The sequence below is a fragment of the Nematolebias whitei genome, chromosome 5 (assembly GCF_014905685.2).
Source record: "Nematolebias whitei isolate Nwh7 chromosome 5, NemWhi1, whole genome shotgun sequence".
Classification (NCBI taxonomy): domain Eukaryota; kingdom Metazoa; phylum Chordata; class Actinopteri; order Cyprinodontiformes; family Rivulidae; genus Nematolebias; species Nematolebias whitei.
Window position 1 is genome coordinate 28,711,349 of NC_056502.1, and position 25,309 is coordinate 28,736,657.

Genomic DNA, 25,309 nt, shown 5'->3' on the forward strand with positions numbered 1-25,309 from the left:
AGCTTGAAGGTCTTTCTCTGTATTGACACCCCCCCCCCCCCCCCCCCATGTTCCTGCAGCCTGAGAACATTGTGGTGGAACACGTCTCCTCCCAGCCCGTGATCAAGCTGACAGACTTCGGCGACGCAGTTCGGCTGAACCCTCATACCTCCTACATCCATCCTCTGCTGGGGAGCCCCGAGTTCTCTGCTCCAGAACTGGTCCTGGGTCAGCCCGCCTCCCTGATGTCTGACCTCTGGAGCTTAGGTCTGTAGATAACCATCTACATAACGCCAAGTTATGCTTTATATTCATTTATGTTGCATCTATATTCTACTTGAGATGATAATTTAGTGCTGATTTCACTAAAATATGTTACCAGAACCAGGATTATTGAGCATGAACTTTGGTGTTACCAGAAAGGTCTCTTTGTTTTTAGAGGAGTTCTGTTAAAGTCCCAGACTGCATGATATTTCAAGTTTGAATAAATTGCATCAAAGGTAACTAAATTACATCAAAGGTAATTAAATTACATCAAAGGTAATTTAACTTCTTTGGTTCTTCCTGTAGACAGTTTGCTTCTCATCAGATTCTCAGATAAGATCAAAACTTCATATTCAAGAATTTAAAAAAATATAGCTGCTTTTGATTTGGATTATCACCTGGATGATCAGTAATCTACACCAGCATGTCTCTGAAGACTGAAGTTAATTTACCATAAAAGACAGAAGATTAAAACCTTGATTGATGTTAGTTAAACCAGACATGGTACATTTAATAAAACCAAACATAAACAAGTAGCAAAGACTGAAAGGCTGAATCAACCGAAGCTTCATGAAAAAACAAATGTATGCCCCCGGACCCCCCAGGACTGCTTCACTCAGCAGGTGCTCAGTGACACATGCGTACAGGTGTCCTTCCCTGCCATCAGCAAATGTTGGCAGGTGTGATTCAGGCTTTCACTATCTGTGTTAAATTCATCATAATGGGACAACCTGGTTTCTAAAACAAACATCAAAAAGAAAGATTTTTAGTTTCTTGTGTTTGTAAATTGGCAGTGAGGATTTAGAAAATGTGCAGGGGGGCGCCACCAAAAATCATTCGTAGGGCTCCACATTGTCTAGGACCGCCCCTGTGCCTTACTGACTGACTGTGGTGGCGTTTCAGTTTCTGATGTTAAACAATATCATTAATTCTTTGGAATGGTTGCTGTAGGCCACGGTCTACTTCCTGTCATCCTGACATGGCTCTGCCCCCCCACCCCCCACCCCACCTAAGATGCTAAGTTCTGAGTGTTTGGTGTGATGGAAATATCTCCTGGAATTACTCCAGGAAAAATCAAGGGATTTAGATTTCATGAAATGCTGGGAATCTTGGCTTTGAGAACAACCCTGGTGCAGACCCCCCCCCCCCCCACACACACACACACACACACACACACACACACACACACAACTTGTCCAGTTACTGTATTAGTTGTAGATTATCCTAATAAGTTGTAATAAAACAATAAAAGGCATCAGACTTATGTTGTTGTGTGTTTGTGACCCGGTGGTTTGCAGGTGTGGTGACCTACGTTCTCCTGAGCGGCGCCTCCCCCTTCCTGGATGAAAGCCTGGAGGAGACGTGTCTGAACATTTGCCGCCTGGACTTCAGCTTCCCCGAGGACTACTTCCTGGGTGTGAGCCCAGCTGCCAGGGACTTCGTCTGCCTGCTGCTCCGGGGTGAGCCGGAGCGACGGCCCCCCGCTGCGTCCTGCCTGCAGGAGCCGTGGCTCCGGCCGCCGGGCGTTCCCAACCGAGACGGCGGGTACGGGCTGCTACATCCGAGTCATTACGGCACACATCTGGACACCTCCAGGCTCATCTCCTTCATCGAGCGGCGGAAACACCAGAACGACGTTCGGCCTGTAGGCACCGTTAAGACCTTCCTCCAGAGCCGCCTCTTCAACCACACCTGAACCAGAACCATGTTCAGCACCCCCTGAAACCTTCTTTAGCGCCATCTCCTCCCCCACAAAGAAAGAAACCCCCTCCAGAGCTGCGATCAAATCTACTGAGACCTTCAGCGTCACAAAGACCCCCTCCTCCTTCATGGAGCCACAGAAGTCCTGCTGCTGCTGACTGACAGATAAACCCTTCCACTGCCCCCTCCTCACCCCTCCTATTTAAAACTTTGGCATATTTAAACGATGCCTGCACAACAAATGAAGCGTTGAAATCTGAGTGAGATTTCAAACTTTGACTCAGCTGAGGTTTCTCGTTGGGACAGTGTTAAATAAAGAAAACTGCATCACAGGAAACATTCAGGCTGCTTTTGGTCGAACAAGAGAAAAAAGATTTTTGTAACGAGAGATTACTTCTTGTTTTGTAAAGGAAACTGTGTACAGTCAGGGAAACAGAATCGTCTTAATTCAACACTTTTTTTTTTTAAATAGAGGCTCGAGAAGGACGTGAAGATCTCATCAGCAGCGGTTCTGCCTGGACCCACCAAAACCAGGTTTTCCAGAGAGAGACATTAAAGTTACATCCTGTGCAATAGTTTTTCATCAGCCGCCTCAGTTTGAACCGTTAAATCACTTCAGACTGAGGCGCAAATAACACGAAAAAACATAAAAAATTAAATAAAAATGCATATTCGGCAAAGCTTCCCAGATCCTGAGCTGCATCCGCCTTAGATGTAAATAACGTTTTCCTGCTTCGTGGATTTTTGAAGAAAAACCGTCTTTGTCTTCGGTGAGTCCGAGCACAGAAATGCACTCGTGTTTGGCATCGTGTGCAACGTTGCAGCTTTCCCATGTATGCAACTATTTATGAAGACTTGTGTTGTAGCCGTATTCTTAAAAAAAAACTCAACAAAGGCATGTATGTACCTGGTACTGCAATCAGTGTTTGTATTGTGTTAACTTTATGTCTTAAGTTCAGTATTAAAACCTGCAAAACCACTAAAACTATGAAGGGTTTTGTGGAGTGATGTATAGAAACGTGTATCTATAAATTTACAGACACTTTCATCTTTTTGTTTCATTCCTTGTTATGTTTTCATTTTCTGCAACAAAACCAAAGTTGACTCCTTTTTATTGTAATTTTATTTTCTTTGTTTCTTCCTTGTCAAGTGGTGGCAAACCGAAATGTTTACAGAAGTGTTAATTTATTTTTACCGTGGTAAAGCGCTCATTGTTTGGTGGTTTCTTGCTGAAAACGGATTTTTCATTTCAGGCTGTGCACAAAGTGGTTTCCTGTGTGACTTTGTTTGGCTTCTGTAGGTAGATGCTGGTGTTCCTGGTGTTTTTTTCCCCCCCCCTCGTTTAATTTAATTTGACATAATTTATTGACATCTTCACCAAGCAATACAAAGAAAGGTTTGTTGGTGGGGACTAAATCATATCTGGTAAAAGTCCATCGGCGTCAGGGCGTGTCAGTTCAGATGAGTCGATTGTTGACTTAAAAGATTGAAGAAACCTGTATTTTATTTTGAAGGGCCACATGAGTGGAATAAACCTTAAAGGGTGGTGGAAGCAAAAAGAAAAATGTTGTTTCCCGTCAGTTCACATTTTGTTGGTTTGTATAGTCTGTCACTTTTTTCTCCAGCTCTGGGTTTCTCAAAGATTCTTCTGACCAGATTTTGTCAAAAACCCGTTCCTGGAAGGACCTGAGGGGAAACCCGGTTCACGTGGGATGTAATAAAGCTGTACAGAGAGGGTCCGAGGGCCATCTGCGCCCTGTGTTTTCAGAACACCCACGACCGGCTGCAGCGACGTCATCCTGAATGTCCGCACCCGACTCTATGACTCATTTTTACTTTTGCATGTACATTTCTCTGTACAGAAGATCGTGTTTACGTGTTGTAAATAAGTTACTTTGTCCTGTTATTTTGCCAATAAATGTTCAAGGAACAAGCAGCTGCTGCCGCTGAAAAGTTTATTTTTTCTTTTTACACGCACGTATGAAAATGTCCTGAAACTTTGTGCCGTTCATTCAGAGCGTCCTTCTATCCGCCAGCTGCTGGAGGGGAAACACTGAGAAATGAACGCAGACAACAATCGATTTGTTTAAACTGATTCATCACCGCCTGCTGACATAAAGTGGACAGGAATGGTTTTGCTTCTGTGTTAGCAAAATATCTCATGAACCACTGAGGAAACTTTAATAAAACTTTCAGAAACATCTTTGAATTGTAGATCTACAACTGATTAACATCTGGAGCCAATCCAATTCAAAATAATGTTCTTTTCTGTCTGTAGGCCAATATTTAAATTACCTTTGAGGTCCAATTATTTTAGAAAAATATGGTTTTAATCAACTTTTGACCATTTTAGATCCTCGTGAAATTCGTGAAGAGTTGCAGACTAGTTTTAAATCTCGTCATAACTCTGAGACGTCACTTTTAAGAGTTTATAAAGATCTTTTAACCTCTTTAGATTTGACTCCTGCCTTTAATTCAGTCAATCACAGTCTTATCAAGACATGAATACCGTGGTTCACAACTTATTTATCTGACAGATCTTTTTTCTGTTTCCATGAGGGAATACTCTTCCTCTGCACTTATTTGTTGTGGTGTACCTCAGGGGTCCATTTTGGGACAAGTTATGTTCTTTTTATACATGCTGCCTTTGGGTTCATTGCTACGCTGATGACATCCAAATATACTTCCCTTTTAAATTGAACATCTCTGCTCCGCTGCAGCCTCCGTCCAGCTGTCTCCATGATGTCAAAGACTGGTTCACTCTGAACCGTCTGGCTAAGAATGAAAATAATACTGAAGCTATTTAATTTGGAAATCACTGTCAATATGTTAATTGATATCCTTGGCCCTCTTGCTCCTCATCGTTCCTCCACTGTCAGGAACCTTGGAGTGTTTTTAGACAGTTCTTTTAAATTTGAGAAATAAATAACCTCGGTTGTTAGAACAAGTTTTGATCCATTACATCTAATTGCCCAAACTAAATATTACATTCTTCCAAAATATTTAGACTACAATCGTGTCTTAAAGACAGAAAAACCTGGATGACCCTAAATTTTCTGATTTTGAACACAGACAAGACTGAGGTTTTAGGTTTTGGACCTGAGCATCTTAGGAATACATTTTTCAGTCTTGCATCCTCCTTAGATGACATTAATCTGTCCTCCAGCTCTTGTTAAAACTCTTGCTGTTATTTTGATCAGGACATGTCTTTTAATCCCCACATTAAAAACGTTACTAGAACCACCTTCTTCCACCTGTGTAATAATATCACTAAAATTAGAAACATCTTATCTAAAAATGATGCAGAAAAACTGGTCCATGCATTTGTCACGTCTAGACTGGACTATTGCAATGGTTTATTATCTGGGTTTCCAAATACTTCTTTAAAACATCTTCATTTAATCCAAAATGTTGCTGCCAGAGTCTTAACTGGAGTTAGTGGGAGAGATCATATCTCTCCAGTTTTAGCTTCTCTCCATTGGCTCCCTGTCAAATCTAGACATGAATTCAAAAATCTTACTTCTAACCTACAAAGCTCTCAACAACCTAGCTCCATCTTATCTTTGAGATCTTATTGTTCTATATTTTCCTAATAGAGCACTTTGCTCTCAAACCACAGGTTTACTTGTGGTTCCTGGTCCAAAACGCTGCTGCACGTCTTTAGTGGAAGATGTGACCTCATCACCCCAGATTAAGCAGATTTACACAGGCTGCCTGTTCATTTTGTATTGATTAAAGATTATTTTACTCACTTTGAACATTAAATTGGCTTCACATCTAGTTATTTTACTAAACGCCTTGACTTACAACCCTTAAAAAATCATGGAGATCTTTCAGCCAGATGATCTCAGAACAGCCGATGGCTAAAATAAAGTGCAGAGAGGATCGAGCCCCCAGACTCTGGGCCAACCTGCCCCTTGCATCATTTTTACTTTGTCTTTTAATTTGAGTTCAGTTTGTTCCATCAGGTCTGCTAGCCTTTTTTACTGTACCTGTTGGTTTTTATGTGTGACCTTTTCCCTCCTGTTTGTTCTTAACCTCACTGTGAAGAACTTTGGTCAACATTGTTGTTTAAAATGTGCTTGATAAATAAATTTGACATTTACAGCATGGCCATTAAAGCCAACTGGCCTTAAAAATGTAAAAATGACAATAACTGAATAAATTTTACCAATAGCAGATGCAAAAAAATGGTTTGGTAGTAGCTGAGAGTCGTATTTTCTAAAGTCTGATGGCCACACTTTGTTATTTATCAACGTTGGATGAGCTTAAATTAAAACTTTGACATAAAAAAAATAGTTTTCATCTCAATGAATCAAACACTGACTGTGAGATTTTCTTTTTTAATTTAGAACAGCCTTTTTTTTTTAAAAACAGAGCTGCATAATGAGACAGTGTGTGGATTTAGAGTTCTGAAGAGCTTGAGGTGTGGAACATAGGAGGGGGTGTCACTGATCTTATCTCCTGCTGCAGATGCTGTGCATGCTCCGAACATCAGGTCACTTTCCCCGCCTTCGTCCTCCTCTTTTATTATTAGACACTCAGAGAAAAGAGCAGAATTGGTTCCACAACTTGAACTTTAAATGTTACAGTTGATGATGAAGATGAAGGTTAATGGATGAATGTTCAGACAAATCAGCAGCTGCTGAGCTTCACTCACTGCACCCCATTCTCAGATGTATTTTATCAGGTGTGAAATCTTTCTGACATTCTTTGCAACAGCAAAGTCAACCTTTGTGCATGAAAGCACAGAGGGCAGATGTGTGCGGCTCCTACAGGTTATCTCACCATCACAATCATGTGCAGAGCGGTGAAGTGTGAAGGTGATGCATGCTGTGGCACACTTCTCCCTTCATGTGATTATTATGTTAAACGTTGATCTGCTTTAAATTCATCACTAGTAAGAGGTGACACCTAACATTCATTTGTGTTTAACTTTATAAGAGAAGATATCACTTCATTGAAATAATGAGGTAGCAGAAATGATGACAGAATAAAAGTGATGAAGTGACAATTTTCCATGTATTGAATCCTGCAGGCACTCACTCTTTGATCAGAGTTTGGTTTCAAACTGAGACATCTTTAATTACTGAAATATGCTAAAACAACAGTTTCCTTGAAACTCTTTGACAAACTTTTATATGGTCAGTTTTCTTGGAAAAAGAAAATTGTATGCACTGTATTACAAACACAAAAGAAAGCACAAAAGTACTTGGCTGCAGTAAACCACAACTTCCACTAGATGGCGATAACGAACTTATTTTAGATGAACCAGGCCCACCAGAGGACCACAAACCAAGCATGTAATCTGTCAGAACATAAATGCTTTTTTGTTTTTGATGCTTGCCATGTTTTATTGTGGTTTCATATGTGTTTGTTACATTAGACATGAAATCTCTCATTTAAATTAAGTTTCTATTGTAACGTTGTAACATTTTGACCTTTCATATGAACTGCTATGAAATGTTTTAGGATGGCAGCAATGCACTTTGATCTGGACTTGGACTAGTGTTAGCTTGTTAATCCAAATGCTCCTTGTCATCTAAATTACTTTATGAGCTAAGCAGTGACCATTTTAGCCTCTTTTAAGGAAAAATAAGGAAACCATCATTATGATTTTGTAAGGAAACTCAGTTCTCAAACCTTAGATTCACCAAATTATTGAATAAATTTGGAATAAATATGCAATTATGACAGCTAAATAGGCCAGTAATTTTTGTTGTTGTTGTTGGTTTGAGTCAGATCCGAGAGACATGAATTCTCAGCACCACCTGTCAATCAATCCAGTAGGCTTGTCAGCAACTGACCAATCAGCGATCAATTTGTCCCGAAGTGAAACACCCCTTACCTGCAGGAGCTCCACCCACTTTTGCAGGAGCCCCACCCCTTTTCCCTCTGTCAACTTGGTCAGGAACGCTTATTTCGTGAAAAATCATCCGTTGTCAGTGTGGAACATGTAATTCAGACAGCGTTACCCAGAGAGTTTAGACGATGTAATACAGTTTATTACATTTCCAAAACCTAAACGGAGTCTGGAAAAATGTAAAAGTTGGATAAAGCCCTGCGGCCGACCTCATGAGCAGCTGAATACAATAGTGATAAACAGGAAGTACCACATGTTCATCTGTAGGAAAGTAACTTCAGGTAAATCCTCCTTTTTCTGTCATAATTACATTGTATACGTAATGCTTAAAGCTAGCTGTGTTTTGTTTAGTCTGTTTTATATGTAGATATATGTTGTAACTTCTTTTGACATACATTTATTCTTTGTTTGTTATGATCAGTTAACACTAAACTAATGTTGTACAAAGTGTTTATTAGGTTGTGTGATGTACAAAGTAAAACAGGGTGCTATGTCTGTAGCATCTTAGCTAGCGCATCTGTATTGCGTGCCGCTAGCTTAGCGCTACTTCTTCTTGTGCCGTGCTCTCTAAAGTTATTGAATCAAGTGTTTATGTAGGTAAACGTAAAAATACACCAGAACGTAGGAAACGGCACGTACTTTGTTCAAAATTTTCAGACCCCTGCCACCACCACCAGTGTGTCCCACCCACTTTACAAATGCTTCTGACGCCATTGGCCACTGAGTCATCACTGGGGAGCTAAGCACCCCTAAAGGTCAGATTCTAGAATTGACCTTGGAGTTAATGTCATGTATATTAGCTCCAGCGCTAACGTGAAAGCTAAGTCATTTCTGCATTCTCCTCTCCGTCAATCCGTTTCAAATTACAGAGCTAAATGTCAGATAATGTCCAAAATGCACATTCAAGCTGAATGGATCTCGCACCGCAGCAACCTGTCTATATCGCTTACCCAGAATGCATTGCAGCATAAATAAAATGGAAATGTCCGGGTGTCATTAATTTTAAAAATATATATACAAAATAAACAGTCTAGGAGTGTCAAACTCAGTTACCAAATGGAGCCATAATTTAAAAACTTTTTCCGAGCCACATGCTATTTTCAGCTGATTCATTAACTCAGATACCCGATATCTTTTCTTGGTTCAGGTTCATCAACAAGTTTGGTGATGTTCTGTTGCTCTGTCAGAATCAGGAATGACAGAATGATCCAATCTTCTTTCTGGCTTCAAAGTTAGCCAGCTGGTAAGAGAAGTCTGTACTAAATGATGTATTTATCTTTCTTTTTTTTTTTTTTTTTTTTAAAGAAAAAACTACTTTGTAGAAGAGATACAGTATTTTACAAATTATCATTTTGGGGGGGACCAGATTTGGCCAGTGGCTCTTGAGTTTAACATATATGGTCTAGAGTATTTTTACGGTCTCGTTTTTAGAGCTGATTTGATCAAAGAAGGTCTGTTGTTTCAAATAGTTTGAGATCCTTTTAAAAATCTCCAGTCAGCTGCCAGCCCTCCTGAAACCTGCTCATTGTCATCGCTCAGTGTTCACCTCTACATAACATTTTTTACGAGCGAAACGTAATCTGTTTCCTGACTGTTATCTGTTGATTTTTAATATCGATAAACTCCCAGCATGAATGAAGCGTCCCCACATTAGACCACAGAGGTGCAAAATGGCCATCAGTGCTGCCCTTTACCTGATTTACTGTGAAAAACAAAAGTAAGTGACAAAAATAGTAAAATGCTTCTTTAATTAAACACTTATTCAAAAACAGTTTATATGACACATGTAAGATAACTCTTGAAATGGAACGATACAATAAAAAATATAACAAGCTTAAACATGATGCTTTTATCAAATATAAAATGATATTTTTGCTGACTGCAGTAACATTTAAGGGTCACTTTAACACAACTGCTCACTCAGACCATTGTTACAATAGCTGTATATGTTATAGTGTGCATCTTTGACAAGTGCATTTTGAGTATTCAGTGTGTGTTTGTATTTGTTCATGACAGTAGCAGGAAGGAAACGTAGGGAGAGGAAAGGGGACGCTGTGGTTTTACAGAACGCTTCGATGCTCCTTTTGTAAAATGGATTAATTAAATTCGAGTGTGAATGATGTCTAGTCGTAAAAGCATCTGCTCACAAATCAGGATAAATGTCAACAACAGTAGCTTCTGTTTGATTTTTTTTTTAAAGTCTTCAGTCAGACAGCTTTTGTTAAAAACTAGAAATAATTTTAAAATGGGCCAGTAAAGCACAACTAATATGACTCTTACAATCAACCCACGAAGTGACTGAATTAAATAATTCCTCAGTTTCATTAATGAACTGTTTACATTGTCTAATTTAGAAAATCACAACGTAAATTATAATTTGAAGTGCTTGGATGTTTACAGAGACTGCAAAGGTTAAGTGGCAGCTCGGTTTTCTGCTTCCTCTTTCAGACCGCTCGTTGTTTTGTTTAGGGCAGAGGTGACGTGCAAAACTTCTGATGAACACATTTCAGAACTCATGCTGCAGACTGCATGTGCTACCTCAAGCTGCAGAACAACCTAAAAAGTGCAAAACCTGTGGTTAATGATAACACACGGAAAATATCTGCTGTCAATCGATGAAATATCGCAGTTGATATACTGTAGATGGTCTTCTTGTTTGTTCATGACAATAAATGTTGGTGATGATGCGGTTTCACACTGAGCTACATATGAAAAGACAAAATAAAGTTCAATTTGGAAAAAATTTCTCACTCATAATTACAACTAACACATACGTACTTCTCTAATAAAAATGCATATAATGTGTACAATATATGTATCAATAGACTGCCATATCATAGGGAGTTGAGATTATGTTGAGTATAAAACTGAAAATGTATTTAAAGTTTATGGTTCAGTGTTCCCCAGTGGAGTTTTGTGTGTCGCTGCCTTGCCATCGTGGTTCAGTTCCCGGACCCCTTCCAGCCTCAGGCTCAGGCTCCGGCCTATCATGGCAGCCATCTCCATGATCCATCTGCCTGCACGGACCAAACTCTATGGAACAGTTCGGTTTTGCGGGGAAACCTAGGATGTTCTCCATCTGCCGGACACGGCTCTGGAGAGTAGTCTGGAAGGACAGTTGCGCGGTCATTATTATCATCATGCTGCTAACAGGAACGCACTGCTAACAAGACCTGCTAACGTTGCTAACAAAACCACACCCCTAACAGAACCACACTGCTAACACAACCACACTGCTAACAGTACCATGCTGCTAACAGTACCATGATGCTAACAGTACCATGTTGCTAACAGGACCATGATGCTAACAGTACCATGCTGCTAACAGGACCATGATGCTAACAGTACTATGCTGCTAACAGGACCATGATGCTAACAGTACCATGCTGCTAACAGGACCATGATGCTAACAGTACCATGCTGCTAACAATACCATGATGCTAACAGTACCATGTTGCTAACAGTACCATGCTGCTAACAGGACCATGATGCTAACAGTACCATGATGCTAACAGTACCATGCTGCTAACAGGACCATGATGCTAACAGTACCATGCTGCTAACAGGACCATGCTGTCAAGTCAAGTCAACTTTATTTATAGAGCACATTTAAAACAGTACCTGTTACGAAAGTGCTTAACAACAACAACAACAACAATCAATGAGTAAAATTAAAGAGAAAAAAAAATAAAAATATATATATATATATAAATATATATATATATATATATACAATACACTAATAATAATAACTGAAGAATTAATAAAAAGTATTTAAAACATAGGGTCACAGATTAAAAAAACACTAGATCAATTTACACTATGTGAAATGCCTGCAAGAACAGATGTGTTTTAAGCAGGGATTTGAAGTGAGGAATGGAGGTGGCCTGCCTGATGTTGGGGGGCAGGTTGTTCCAGAGTTTGGGGCCCATGACTGAAAAAGCCCGATCTCTTCTGAGCTTCAGTCTTGTTTTTGGAACAGCCAAAAGCAGCTGATCGGATGATCTCAGGGCCTGAGAGGGAACGTAAGGTTCCAGAAGCTTAGAGAGGTAAAGGGGTGCGAGGCCATTTAGGCACTTGAAGGTCAACAGAAGAATTTTAAAGACTTTCCTCGTACGAACAGGGAGCCTGTGAAGGGAGGACAGAACTGGTGTAATATGTTCAAACCTACGAGTTCCGGTTAAAAGCCGAGCAGCAGCATACTGGATGAGCTGAAGACGTGAGATGGAGGCCTGGCTGATCCCAGCAAACAGTGCATTGCAATAGTCCAATTAGGTCGTGACAAAGGCGTGGACTAGTTTCTCAAGGTCGGGTCTGGACAATACTGGCTTGAGCTTAGCTACCTGTCTGAGTTGGAAGAAGCTTTTCTGCAGAACAGAGTTGATTTGTTTGTCAAACTTGAAGTCAGAGTCTAAAACCATCCCGAGATTTTTACCAGACTACTTAAGATATGGCTGAAGAGAGTCCAGGTTGACATGATCAGTGGCGGCAGTGGAGCTAGGGCTAAAGACAATGACTTCAGTCTTCTCAGTGTTAAAACTTAAGAAATTTGAAGCCATCTAGGCCTTAATGTCGTCCAGACATTTTAACAGAGGGTGCATGGAGCAAACACTTGCTGGTTTCACAGGCAGGTAGATCTGGCAGTCATCAGCATAGCAATGGAATGAAAGACCATGTTTCCTCAGGATGGACCCCAGTGGGAGCAAATAAAGTGAGAACAGAAGGGGTCCAAGAATCGAACCCTGTGGGACCCCGCAAGAAAGAGGTAATGAGGTGGATACATTATTACCAACCTTGACACAGAAACTCCTGCCACTCCGGTATGAGCGGAACCATTCTAATGCAGCACCTGTGATCCCAACCCACTGTTCCAGATGCGATATAAGGATACTGTGGTCAACAGTATCAAAAGCAGCAGTAAGGTCCAGGAGCACAAGTACCACAAATTGACCAGAATTGTTTGATATCATTATGTTGTTACAAACACTTACTAATGCTGTTTCAGTGCTGTGGAGTTGCTTAAAACCAGATTGAAAAATCTTGAAGATTCTGTTCTCATTCAAAAACTTGTTTAATTGAATGAAAACTATTTTCTCCGGGATTTTGGACAGGAAGGGAAGTTTTGAGATTGGTCTGAAATTTGAGCAAGTCGAAGGGTCAAGTCCAGGTTTCTTAATTAACGGATGAACTACTGCATGTTTGAAGACATCAGGAACCACACTTGTCACCCATCCATCCATCCATTTTCTTTACCCGCTTATTCCATTTTGGGTCACGGGGGTCGCTGGTGCCCATGTCCAGCAATCACTGTGCGAGGGGCGGGGTACACCCTGGACGGGTCGCAAGTCCATCACAGGGCCACATAGAGACAAACGAGACAAACAAACATTCACTCTCTCACTCACACCTAGGGACAATTTAGAGTTACCAATCAGCCTAACATGCATGTTTTTGGACTGTGGGAGGAAACCGGAGTACCCGGAGAAAACCCACGCATGCACGGAGAGAACATGCAAACTCCACCCAGAAAGGCCCCTGGACCGGGGTTTGAACCAAGGACCTGCTCGCTGAGAGGCAGCAGCTCTACCAGTTGCGCCACCGTGCTGCCACACTTGTCACAATACTACTATTTACAATAGTAAGAACAGAGGGTCCAATCGGGGATAGAACTTGTTTGAAAAACGACTCAGGAATGGGGTCAGCGGGGGAACCGGAGGGTTTCATCTGACCAACGACTTTGTTTAGAAATGGGAGTGAAATGGGTTCAAACTGTTTGAAGACAGCTGAGCAATGGACAAAGACAGAGGGATCAGTTGTGGACTGGGGGACGGATGACCTAATCAACTCTACCTTATCAGCAAAGTATGTGGTAAAGGCGTTGCAGATGTCAACAGAGGCCTCCATGCTGGCAGACCGAGGCACGTTTAAAATGGAATTTACGGTATTAAAAAGAACATGGGGATTATGACTGTTTGAAGCAATGATTTGGGAGAAGTATTTGTTCTTTTCAGATTTAACGATGCTCTGATAATCTTTCAAACACGTTTTTAACATAATAAAAGAAACCTTTAATTTGTCCTTTTTCCACTTGCGTTCAGCTCTCCTGCATAGACGTTTGGCTGCTCGAGTAGTCACGTTCAACCAGGGCTGTGGTGCACGCTTTGGTTGTCTGATTTTTAGCGGGGCCACAAGGTCTAAAATCTTAGAACAGTTCGCATCATGCCTACTGAGCAGCTCCTGCGTACTAATACAGGCAGAGGTTTCAGGGACTGAAGCAGCATCAGTAAGGAATGCAGAGGAAAAAAAGAGCAGCGGTTGAAGAGTTAAATATCTGACAACTCTTGGCTGGAGCGGGGGATTTAGACTCATGAATAACAGAGGTTTTGAATGAAATGGGTTTGTGATCTGAAACAATAGCATCCCCAATTTCCAGATTAACCACAGATAAACTGTAATTTACACCCCATATGACACATTATCACCTATCACCAAATTATTCTACAGTAATCTGTAGCAATGGTCCAGACAAGCAAAGACCTTGTTTGAACTTTGACCTTGATTTGTGAAACTGTTTACAAACAAAGACTTGATACGTTTTCCTTTCGACAGGCGTATAAAAACTGTTCACAAATGTTCTGGTGTAAATAGTAATACACCAATGTGCTTCCTTCGTAGTCCCAGATTACACGCTGGTGTTTCTCTCATCTACGCTGGTGGTCTGTGAATACACCGAAGTAGCAAATCTTTCCGAAGGTACGTATAACTTGATGACTTGACACAGACGACATGGAGCTCTGTTTATGAGCCTCAGCAGCTGCCTCCTGAACTTCTCCCCCACAAACACGTACAGGATGGGGTTGAGGCAGCTGTGGGAATAGGCGATGGCCTCTGTGACCTGTAAGGACAACCGGATATCTTTGCTGCTGCTGCACTCCGTGTAGAGCCCCAGAAGCTCCAGAGCTTTGAAGAACGCTGAGACATTGTAAGGAACCCAGCAGCAAAAGAAGACGGCCACCACGAGGAAGACCAAACGGATGGCCGGCTTCTTGGCTGATTGGCTGGACATCAGCCGTCGGATGATCTGGAAGTAGCAGAAACCCATAATGAACAGTGGCAGGAACAGACCCAGAATGTTCATTTTGTAGATGCCAAAGATTATCCAGGTGTGGTAACTGGAATAGTTTCCTTCCTGTTTGGGAAAGTCAGGTGAGCACAACAGAGAGCCATCCAGAGCAGTTTGCTGTTGGAGGAAGATCAGGTCAGGAAAGGAAGCTATAAATCCGATCACCCATGTGATTGCAGCCGCCATCATGCCAAAGGATCGTGTCCGTGCCCTCAGGGCATAAACGGAGTGAACTATAGCCATGTAACGGTCCAAGCTCATCAGACAGATGAAGAAGATCCCACAGTAAAAGACAATGTAATAAATACCCAGGACCACCTTGCACATACCATCTCCAAACACCCAGCTGTCTCTGGCCTGGTGGGCCAGGAAGGGCAGGGTGCACACCAAGAGCAGGTCAACGAGGGCCAGGTTGAACAGGCACACATCGGTCATGGTGCGGAGCCGGACTCCACAGGTGATGACCCAGATCACCAGGGAGTTCCCAATGAGGCCCAGGACGAAGAAAATAGCAAAGAGGGGTGGGATGAAATGGGCCTCGAGTTTCAGGTACACACATGGGCTGGAGTTCTCAGGTAAAAGGTAGTAGAAGTCTGAGTAGTCCTCAGTGATGTTGATGTCCATCGTAGTTGGTAAGCTGGTAAGAAAAATATGAATAATATGATTAAAAAGTTATTTTCAACTACATATTACCATCCACTAAAACAGAAGTGCAGTAAATTAAACCTTTATTTTATGATAAACTATGGCTCTTTGGATCAGTTTGTTGTTATAAGGATCTCCAACTCGTTGGAACAATAGATCTTATTTAATCAAGAATTACTTCAGCTATAAAAATGAGATCGTAAAAATACTGCAGGCTGTTTAGTTTTTTTTTGTTTTTTTTAAATGACACATAGACATTGCCATTTTATTTTTGCTGCTATGCATAAATGTAAATAAGGTAAGGTGAAGTTAAATGATGTTGACAGGTTGCTGCTGTGCAAGCTCCATTCAGTTTGAATGTTAATTTTGGACATTATTTGACGTTCAGCCCTTTAATTTGAATCAGAGTGCGTTGACAAAGAGGAGATTGCAGAAATTACTCATCTTGTATGTTAGTGTGAGCTAATACACGTAACGTTAGCATCAGGACTTAATATGGTGCATACCTGCCAACAGAACCAATTTGAGCGAGACACTCCCAGATTTTCCCCACTGTCCCACATGAGGAGGGGCGGGACACCTAAATGTCCCCCATTTGACAAGAGCTGACTGGGTTTTGTTCATGTTGTGTCTGTTTGGGAGGAGGGATGGTGGTGGGGGTGGGGAGGTGTCACAGGAGAGAAATTACCATAAATAATATTGGTTGAAAAGCTTAATTACTCACCTTTCAGAAACTGTTTTTTTCTAATAGCACAATACTGTAAAGTTACAATAATACAAAATGAGCTTATAAAATAAAACAAGAAATGTAATCATCAACACGCTCGGAATGAACATTTCGTTGTTGATATTTAGGCATGTTCATTTATCGATTCAGCCATCAACCTTCATTTATTAAATTGAAAATCTTTGCTTAATAGATTAAATGTTGCTTGAGGGATTGCTAGTTGGTAATTTAAATGTCTAAAGGTTCCAGTAAATGTAAATAATCTAATCTTTAGTTGGTGTGACCTGCTTTGTCACTACGTAAGGTTATATAGTGCAGAGGGTATTTTGTGATTAAAGCACCGTTTGATGCAGTCAAAACAAACTAATGCAGCTCAGTGTAAAAATAAAATAAAAATAAGGGTAACACAATCTTCAAGTTTTATCTCAGATAAAGTTCAGCTTCAAGGCCAGTTAGTGTTCATTCCTGCACAGTTCAATAAATGTATATTATACGGATTTAGTTTTTTTAATTTAAATACTGGAAATTTCAAAAAGCTGAAAAATGCCTAAACAGGTCTGATGTGAAAACACCCTTTGTTAAAATCAGGCCTCTCTTGTAAATGAGCCCCCAGGGCTCAATGGGATTAACCTGTATAAATAAAGGTTGAATGAATTAATCTAGGTAAAAATCCAACAATGTTCAGTTAGGTCATCTGGATGGTTTCTTTATTTGCGGAAATGTTTCATCCTTCGTCCAAAGGACTTCCGAGGACCCACAAACTGAGTCCCACAAGCAGCGCACTAATGCATTTTATTGTTGGATGTAACTGGGACCCTGTGTACATAATTTCATTCCACCACATGTACCACATGAGGTGCGAATGACAATAAAGAATCTCTGATTCCGACAAAAAAACAGTTTTGCTGGTGATAAGATGGTTTCTGGGGCTCGCCCTCTTCCTCATCGACTCCTCAGAGGCAGTCATGCCCAAGTGGTTCAAAGTTCATGCTCAATAATCCAGGTGAAAATCCAGCAATGTTCAGTCAGGTCATCTGGATGGTTTCTTTTTTTTTTTTTTTTTGCTGAGACGGACAACAAAGTACAAGTTGACCTTTCATCCCAACACTGACTATATTTACAAAAAAGCCAGACAGCAGCTCCACCTTCTGTTTAAGCTAAGGAGCTTTAATGCAAGCAAAGATACTTTGCAGATGATTTACTGGTTGAAAGTGTTGTTTCCTTTAATATTGGCTCATAGAACCACTTATGCCCCTTTTGCACTGCCCCTAATCAGCCCCAACTCTGCTCAGCCCTGCACACCCCTACTCAGCCTGGCTCAGCTCAGCCTGGATTTACACCTGCACTTTAGGACCGATTCTGGAGGCGTGTCCAGAATCCAAGTCCTGCTAATGAGAGTTCTGCGATGAGTTAGTAAAAGCAGTCTGCTCCTCAGATAAATACTATTAAATTATTATTTTTATATATGAATATTTCTGTTCAGTGCCCTGACACGACTTCTGTTGTGACTTGGCGCTATATAAATAAACTGAACTGAATTAAATCTGATGAACCAGATTCTACAAAAACATTTATATTTAAATCTAAAAAAGTTAAGTCTGGTCCTCTGGACATTCAAAAAACAAAACAAACAAACAAACAAAATTAGAAATGTTTCTTCATTCATTCGAAAGACTTCAGTCTGAGGTGCTGTATTCAGCTATTTCTATAAGACTGAGCTGAATACAGCACCTCAGACTGAAGAAGTGTTTTGGATGAAAGAAGAATTGTTTCTACACTTTTGTTTTTGTTTGTTTTTGAACGTCCAGAGGACCAGATTTAACTTTTATTAGATTTTTCTACCTGGATTATTGAGCATGCATCAGGATATCTATATTTAAAATTCTACATTTTTCTTCATCATTTGATGTATTTGCACTCATTGTGGTTTTGTTTCTTGTATACAAATTTTTTCTTGTGTACAGATTATTTTTAGCTTTGAATTAAAGTTTAGCTTTGATTTAAAGCTTTAATTTAAAGTGTAATGCTTGTTTTGTGATTTGTACATCTGTGGGTTAGAATAATGTTGAACCAAAGGCTGTATCTCTTCTTTAAACATGTTTGAGGGAAATATGAGAGATTCAATAATTTAGACTTTTTATATTTTTTCAGTTGAATTAACTTTAATTAAAATATTATTTAATAAAGTCAAAGGGAAAACAGGATTTCACGATAAAGCCGGCACCGTTTATTTATTTTTAATCTTCACTGATAAAAAAAACTTATATTTTATACATAAAATGTTAAAAAAAAAAACATTTCCACCCCCCGTCCCTCCATCCCAGTCCTCCCGCCTGCCAGGGTTCGAATCCGGCCTTTGTGAGCAGGCGAGGCCGGGGCTCGGGGTTCGGCCTCACTGACTCTGACCAATCAGAGTCCTGCATTCACGTATGGTTCGGACTCAGCTCGACTGAGCTCGCTCGGTCCCACCAGAGAAGCAGGGACGAAAAGAGGTCCTGAATCAGCCTCAAATCAGCTAAAAATACTAGCTCAAGGGCTGGTGCAAAAGGGTTCTTTCTGTGGCGGGCTGCCAAGAATTGGGGCTTATTAGGTGCAGTGCAAAAGGGGCATTAGCCAGAGACAGGAACACGTTGTCCCGGTGGTCAAACAAGGTAGTAAAATAATTGGTCATCAATAAATGACACTTACAGATCTATACAGTCAGGTTCTGGAAAAATCCAGGTTTATAATGACCCAACTCATCCACTACAACCATTATTCAGGTTGGTACCATCTGACAGAAGACTGCTGGTTCCTTTAGCAAAGAAAAATGGTACAAGAAGTAATTTATTCCCTTTGCTGTGAATATACTTAATATAGTCCTATTTAAATGCAGGCTCACATGATAAACCATTGTCTGCTGGGATGTGTTTAATGTGTCAAGTATTTTAGAATGCTTTCATTGGGTTACCACATCTTTTTAAAGGCTTTATGGCATTTTGAACTTGTGTTGTTCTGCATGTATGAGCCAGATCAAATATAAGTTTCCATTTCATGGAATGTTATGAACAATAAAGTTATATTGTTTGATTGATTGATATTTGTAACTGATGAAGAACAATATTTACAAGTCTAGAAGTATTACAAATAGTACAAAAATGACATTAAATTATTCGATCTGACAGTCCAGGCACAGCTGGCTTTTTTCTGCTGCAGCTGACACAAACAGCTGGAACTTGTTTGCAGCTGGAGGAGGAAGAGCTGGAGGCATTTTAGTCCACATTTTAAATCAGATAATCTAGATTTTTACAAAAATGTGAAGGCGACTTTATCTGAAATTGTTCAAACCGCCCCTTCACGTCCCGTAAAATCCCACTTGGACACTTCTGCTGCCATATTAGGAAATAATAACTCAGCTGAGCAGAAGCGTTCTTTAGAACCGCGACAACTGGACCACGAACTGCGTCTAAAAACTCACCAAAAGAGCGAGTTCAGCTGCCAACATCCACCTCACAACAAACAACAAACACAACAGCTGGCTAAGCTGTGTCTCAGACTTTCTGACGACTTTCAAAGAACAGACGGAGCTGCTTCGACTGGTTTCTTACCCTTGCACACACAGACTGAAACGGAGATCTGTGGTAGTTGAGGGAGTCGCTGCCATGTTCATCTGAGAAAAAGCAACAATCTAAACGCCTACTTTCTGAGTCTGACCAGCTGTGTATACTTTTTAAAGAAAAGTCTTCATTCAAAGGCTGTGAGGAAGATTAAATATTCTTCTAGGGACTCAGCTTTTGACTTTAGTCTCTGGATTCAATTAACTTAACAGTTTAAATCTTTAGAAGTTTGTTCTGTACAACTATTAAGAATAGTCAACATCTTACCTGTTGTATATGGCTCTATAAACAACCTAAGTTTGGAGAAATCTTTTTTTTTACCGGATTAATGGACAAAGTGGATGATCACTGCTGTCTGAATACAACTTCAACCTAAAAATGTTTTTTTTTTAAAGTCAAAAAGGAGTTCAGTTTCTCCAATCAGAGGTCGTTAAAGAGCGACTAACATCAAGCATAAGAGATTATTGTTTGTGACGGTTAAAAAACAGCTGCTTCCTCTGCACTTTGGAGAATACACCGTTTGTTAAACGTTGTTTAATAGTGAAAGAAAAGGTGACGTCCTCTTGATATAGTTGGCTAACATGGGAGGAGCAATGAATATTCACAACATATTTAGTATTAATTTGATTTTGAAATGATGCAGATCTCATTACAGGAGTGCCAAATGAGACCAGTTTGACCTGATTTCCCCTCTACAAACCAAACTTTGATGCATGTCCCCTCTTCTCCTGCTGCTTTTCCTTTGACAGGGTAAAGTTTTAAATGTGCTTAAAAAATCTCAAAGCCTATCCTTTTAAAAATGTCTGTCTTAAGTTTGAGTTCACAACGGCTCAGAACCACATCACTGCTTTAAATATGCAGTTTTACCATCTGTAGTTTTATTGTGTAAAAACAGCCACTAGGGAGCACAAGCCAGTGTATCTCTTGTGCCGGTCCCAAGCCCGGTAAATGGTGAGGGTTATGTCAGGATTGGCATCAGATGTAAAACACTTTTGCCAAAACTATAATGCGAGTTCATCAAAGCGAAACCATACCGGATCGACCGAGGCCCAGGTTAACAACGACCGCCACCAGTGCTGTTGACAAACAGGGTGCCGGCTGAAATTGTGCTACTGTTAGTCGAAGACCACGAGGAGGGAAATGTGTCAGGAGACAGAGGGAGAAGAGGAAAGTGAAGAATGTAGGACTGAGGGTTGCAACTCTAAATGTGTGGACAATGACAGGCAAAGGTAGAGAACTGGCTGACATGATGCAGAGAAGGAAGGTAGATGTTTTATGTGTCCAAGATACCAAGTGGAAGGGCAGCAAGGCTTGCAGCATTGGAGCAGGGTTTAAACTGTTTTACCATGGTGTGGATATAAAGAGAAATGGAGTAGGGGTGGTCCTGAAGGAGGAGTTGACAAAGAATGTAGTAGAGGTGAAGAGAGTGTCAGATAGGGTGATGTGCCTGATGGTAGAAGTAGAAGGTCTTATGCTAAACATCGTCAGTGGTTATGCTCCACAGGTTGGATGTGATGAGGAGGAGAAAGATACATTTTGGAAAGATCTGGATGAAGTGATAGAGAGTATTCCCAGGGAGGAGAGAGTGGTGATCGGAGCAGACCTGAATGGACACGTTGGTGAAGGAAACAGGGGATGAGGAAGTGATGGGTAGGTTTGGTGTCAAGGAAAGAAAACAGGAAGGACAGATGGTGGTGGATTTTGCCAAGAAAATGGAAATGGCTATAGTCAATACCTATTTCCAAAAGAGGGAGGAACGTAGAGTGACCTATAAGAGTGGAGGAAGGCGTACGCAGGTCGACTACATTCTGTGTAGAAGAGGAAACCTGAGGGAGATTGGAGACTGTAAGGTTGTGGCAGGGGAGAGCATGGCCAGACATCATCGGATGGTTGTGTGTAGATTGACTGTTGTTGTGAAGAAGACAAAAAGAGTAAAGTCAGAGAAGAAGACCAAATGGTGGAAGCTGAAGAAGGAAGAATGTTGTGAGAAATTCAGAGAGGAGCTATTGAATGCTCTGGGTAGTAAGAAAGAGCTTCCAAACGACTGGGCTACTGCAGCAACAGTAATTAAAGAGACAGGTAGGAAGGTACTTGGTGTGTCATCTGGACAGAGAATGGATGATAAGGAAACCTGGTGGTGGAATAGTGAAGCGCAGGATGCCATTAAAAGAAAGAGATTAGCCAAGAAGAAATATGACAGTGAGAGGATTGAAGAGAGGAGACAGGAGATGGGACGTAGAGCAAAGAGGGAAGTAGCTAAGGCAAAGCAGAGGGCGTACGATGAGTTGTATGGGAGACTATAAAGAGAGCGAGAAGGACTTGTACCGATTGGCAAGACCGAGGGATCAGACTGGAAAGGATGTGCAGCAGGTTAGGCTTATTAAAGATAGGAATGTTAATGTTCTAACAAGTGAGGAGAGTGTGATGGGAAAATGGAAGGCGTACTTTGAGAAGGTAATGAATGAAGAGAATGAAAGAGAAAGAAGAGTAGAGGTCATAGAAACTGTGGACCAGGAAGTGGGAAAATAAGACTTACAAGACTTGACTTATAAGACTTAAAATAAGACTTGTGTGCGTGGATCAGTTTAGTTGCTTTACCTGCTCTTAAACACATAAAGTTTTATAAACGTTTACGCCTGATAAACCTGAAAGGTGCTGAGATGACTCACTAGAAAATTACAAATAATAATACTAATAACAAAAAAAATGTTTTTACATGTCAGATTTTTTTCTCATATTTTTATTTTTATGAAATATAAAATCTTTTTAAATGTTAAACTTTGAATAGATCCGTGATTAAGTCGATATGATAAATTACTGACTGGAGCTGTTTGATTACCTGAAATGGTGACCCATAGAGCCAGACAGAAAAGTCTCAAACTACAGGTTTGCTGTTATTCATACTGCAAAATATTTTTCTATAAAAGAAACAAAATAAAAGAGCTAAAATAAATTCAAATCCACTAAACTGCAAACTGTATTCTGGTATCTGAATACTTCTTAGCTACATTGTCTCAGTTTCCTGCTTAAACAAGTCATTTTCTGGGGCTGAAACTTTGTCTTGAATTATTTGTCTGGTACTATTTTGTAGTTTTAAAACATGTTTTTAAGATGAAAGGATCCTACCTGTCACTGGAGCTGACTGGGTAGCTGCTGGTCGGGTTCATTCTGGCTCACGTGAGACAAACCCAAAGACGCCGAGGCGAACAACGATAAACGACAACACTTCTTTTTAAAATAATCGTACAACTGTGTGAAGAGTGCAAATGTTTTGTTCATCTCTTAGTTTTCCACTCCCCAAACCAGAGTGGAAGGTGGGCTTTCACAGATCTGGTTTCCTCACACATATAATATAAAACCCACATCGTCTGCATATACATAACCACAAATCCACATGTGCAAGCTCAGATCTTTGTGAAGGTAATTTTGACCAGACCTGCAGATTGCAAAGCTCTGCATGCAGGTTTTTGACTTGTTTGCACGAGAAGTGATACTCTTGAGACAGTCATTAGTGCTCCATATACCAAGAGCTGTTTCAAAACAGCTCAGTTTATAGGAAGTTAATGACGTCATCTAGGTGTAGAGAAACCTTCCTCATCTTATACTGAAACGTGACCATTGCATTTCCCAAAGGTCAGCAACTGAGGTACTCTGCATCATTCTAGGTTCAGAGGAAGCAGGTTTTATTGGTCTGGCTCAGCACAGAGCTGCAATGCACGACTGCTTTCTCAATGTGCAAATCTCACCTAACACAGTCAAAATGCACTCTACACTCGAATCATTGGCTTCTCTTTAAATCTATATACAACTTGTTTTGTCGTTTACATATCGCTCTCAGTTCCTCCGTTTCTGATATTTTAGAGACTGGAGATACATTCAGGATGACAGCTGGCGTGGTGCCAAAATCCTTTAAACACGCTGCTCTCCAGCCTCTCCAGAAAAACCAAACCTTGACCCCTCAGTAGTATCCAACTTCTGGCCTGTCTCCAAACTCCCATTTGTTTCTAAACTATTGGAGAAAATAGTTGAGTCCCAGTTAAAGGGCTTTCTGTAGGGCCACGCCATCTTAGAACTATTCCAATCTGGCTTTAAACCTCTCCACAGCACTGAAACTGCCCTGCTGAAGGTCTTTAATGACATTTTCTTAACCACTGATACCGGTGATTCTGTGCTGCTTGTCCTGTTGGACCTCGTAGCCGCCTTTGACACCATCGACCATGAGATCCTCATTGCTAGGTTGGAGCAGTGGGTGGGCATCACAGGGTCAGGCCTTAGTTGGTTCAGATCTTACCTCAATGACAGATCCTTTTGTGTCTCCATCAAGGATTTTAGTTCTGCAGCGGCAGAGCTTAAATGAGGGGTTCCGCAGGGGTCCATCCTGGGTCCCCTCATATTCTCTTTATACCTGCTGCCGCGTGGTGCTATTTTCCGGAAACACAACATGCCCTTCCACTCCTACGCCGATGACTGTCAAATTTACTTCCTCCTAAGACACAATGGCACATGCTCTATTCAACCTCTGCTCGACAGCCTGGCTGACATCAGGGACTGGATGACTTTAAACTGTATGCCAGTTTTCAATGCTGTTCCTCTTGCAAGATTAAACCTGGAAACAAAAAGGATCTTCTCCTTTCCTGTGTGGCTTATTTATTTAATGAGTCGATGATAGGATAATTAAATTATCCAACAATAACTTACAAATAATAAAAAAAACTAGCTCTGTCTCAGTAAATTAGAATATTGTGAAATGGATCAATATTATAAACTCTTTGTGTCACAAACAGCTGATTAACTCTTAGACATGAGCAACAAATGTTACATTCCTCGTCAAACCTGAACCAAAGACAACATAAGAAGCGTCTTATCTGCTGAGGAGAAAAATAGCTGGACTGTTGCTCAGTGTCCAGTGTCCTCATTTCAGATTAAAGTAAATTATGTATGTCATTTGGAAATCAAGGTCTCAGAGTCTGGAGGAAGAGAGGAGAGGTCCAGAATCCATGTTACTTGAAGTCCAGAGTGAAGTTTCCACAGTCAGTGATGGTTTGGGTCCATGTCCTCTGCTGCTGTTGGTCCACTGTGTTTTCTGAAGTCCACAGTCAACGCAGCATCTACCAGGATATTTTAGAGCACTTCCTGCTTCTTCCTGTGGATGAGCTTTATGGAGATGCTGATTTCATTTTCCAGCAGGACTTGTCTCCTGCCCACACTGCCAACATACTGCAGCTGGCTACAGAATATTCTAATTTTCTGAGGCACTGAATTTATTTATTTTTCATTATCTATAAGCCATAATCATCAAAATTCCAAGAAATAAAGGTTTGAAATATTCCACTCTATGTGTGATGCATATGTAAGATATGGGTTTCACTTTATGAAAGAAAGCTCCATGTGGAGCTAAAAAGCTCCAACCA

General features: G+C 40.7%; 2 protein-coding genes across 2 annotated transcripts in view; one reads left to right on the top strand and one right to left on the bottom strand.

Annotated features, from left to right (window-relative positions):
- Nucleotides 1-2,532, top strand: part of triob (trio Rho guanine nucleotide exchange factor b) — a 94,902-nt gene extending 92,370 nt beyond the window's left edge. The window contains exons 58-59 of the mRNA XM_037676403.1: nt 60-246; nt 1,542-2,532. Of these exons, the coding sequence (XP_037532331.1) occupies nt 60-246; nt 1,542-1,939 (585 nt within the window). The 3' untranslated portion in view covers nt 1,940-2,532. The remainder of the gene's footprint in view (nt 1-59; nt 247-1,541) is intronic.
- Nucleotides 2,533-14,489: 11,957 nt separating this feature from the next.
- On the bottom strand, nt 14,490-15,380 carry LOC119410176 (C-C chemokine receptor type 1-like). The gene has a single exon (XM_037677087.1). It carries the CDS (start codon nt 15,363-15,365, stop codon nt 14,490-14,492), a length of 876 nt encoding a protein of 291 aa, XP_037533015.1. The 5' UTR covers nt 15,366-15,380.
- Between the last annotated feature and the right edge of the window lie 9,929 nt (nt 15,381-25,309).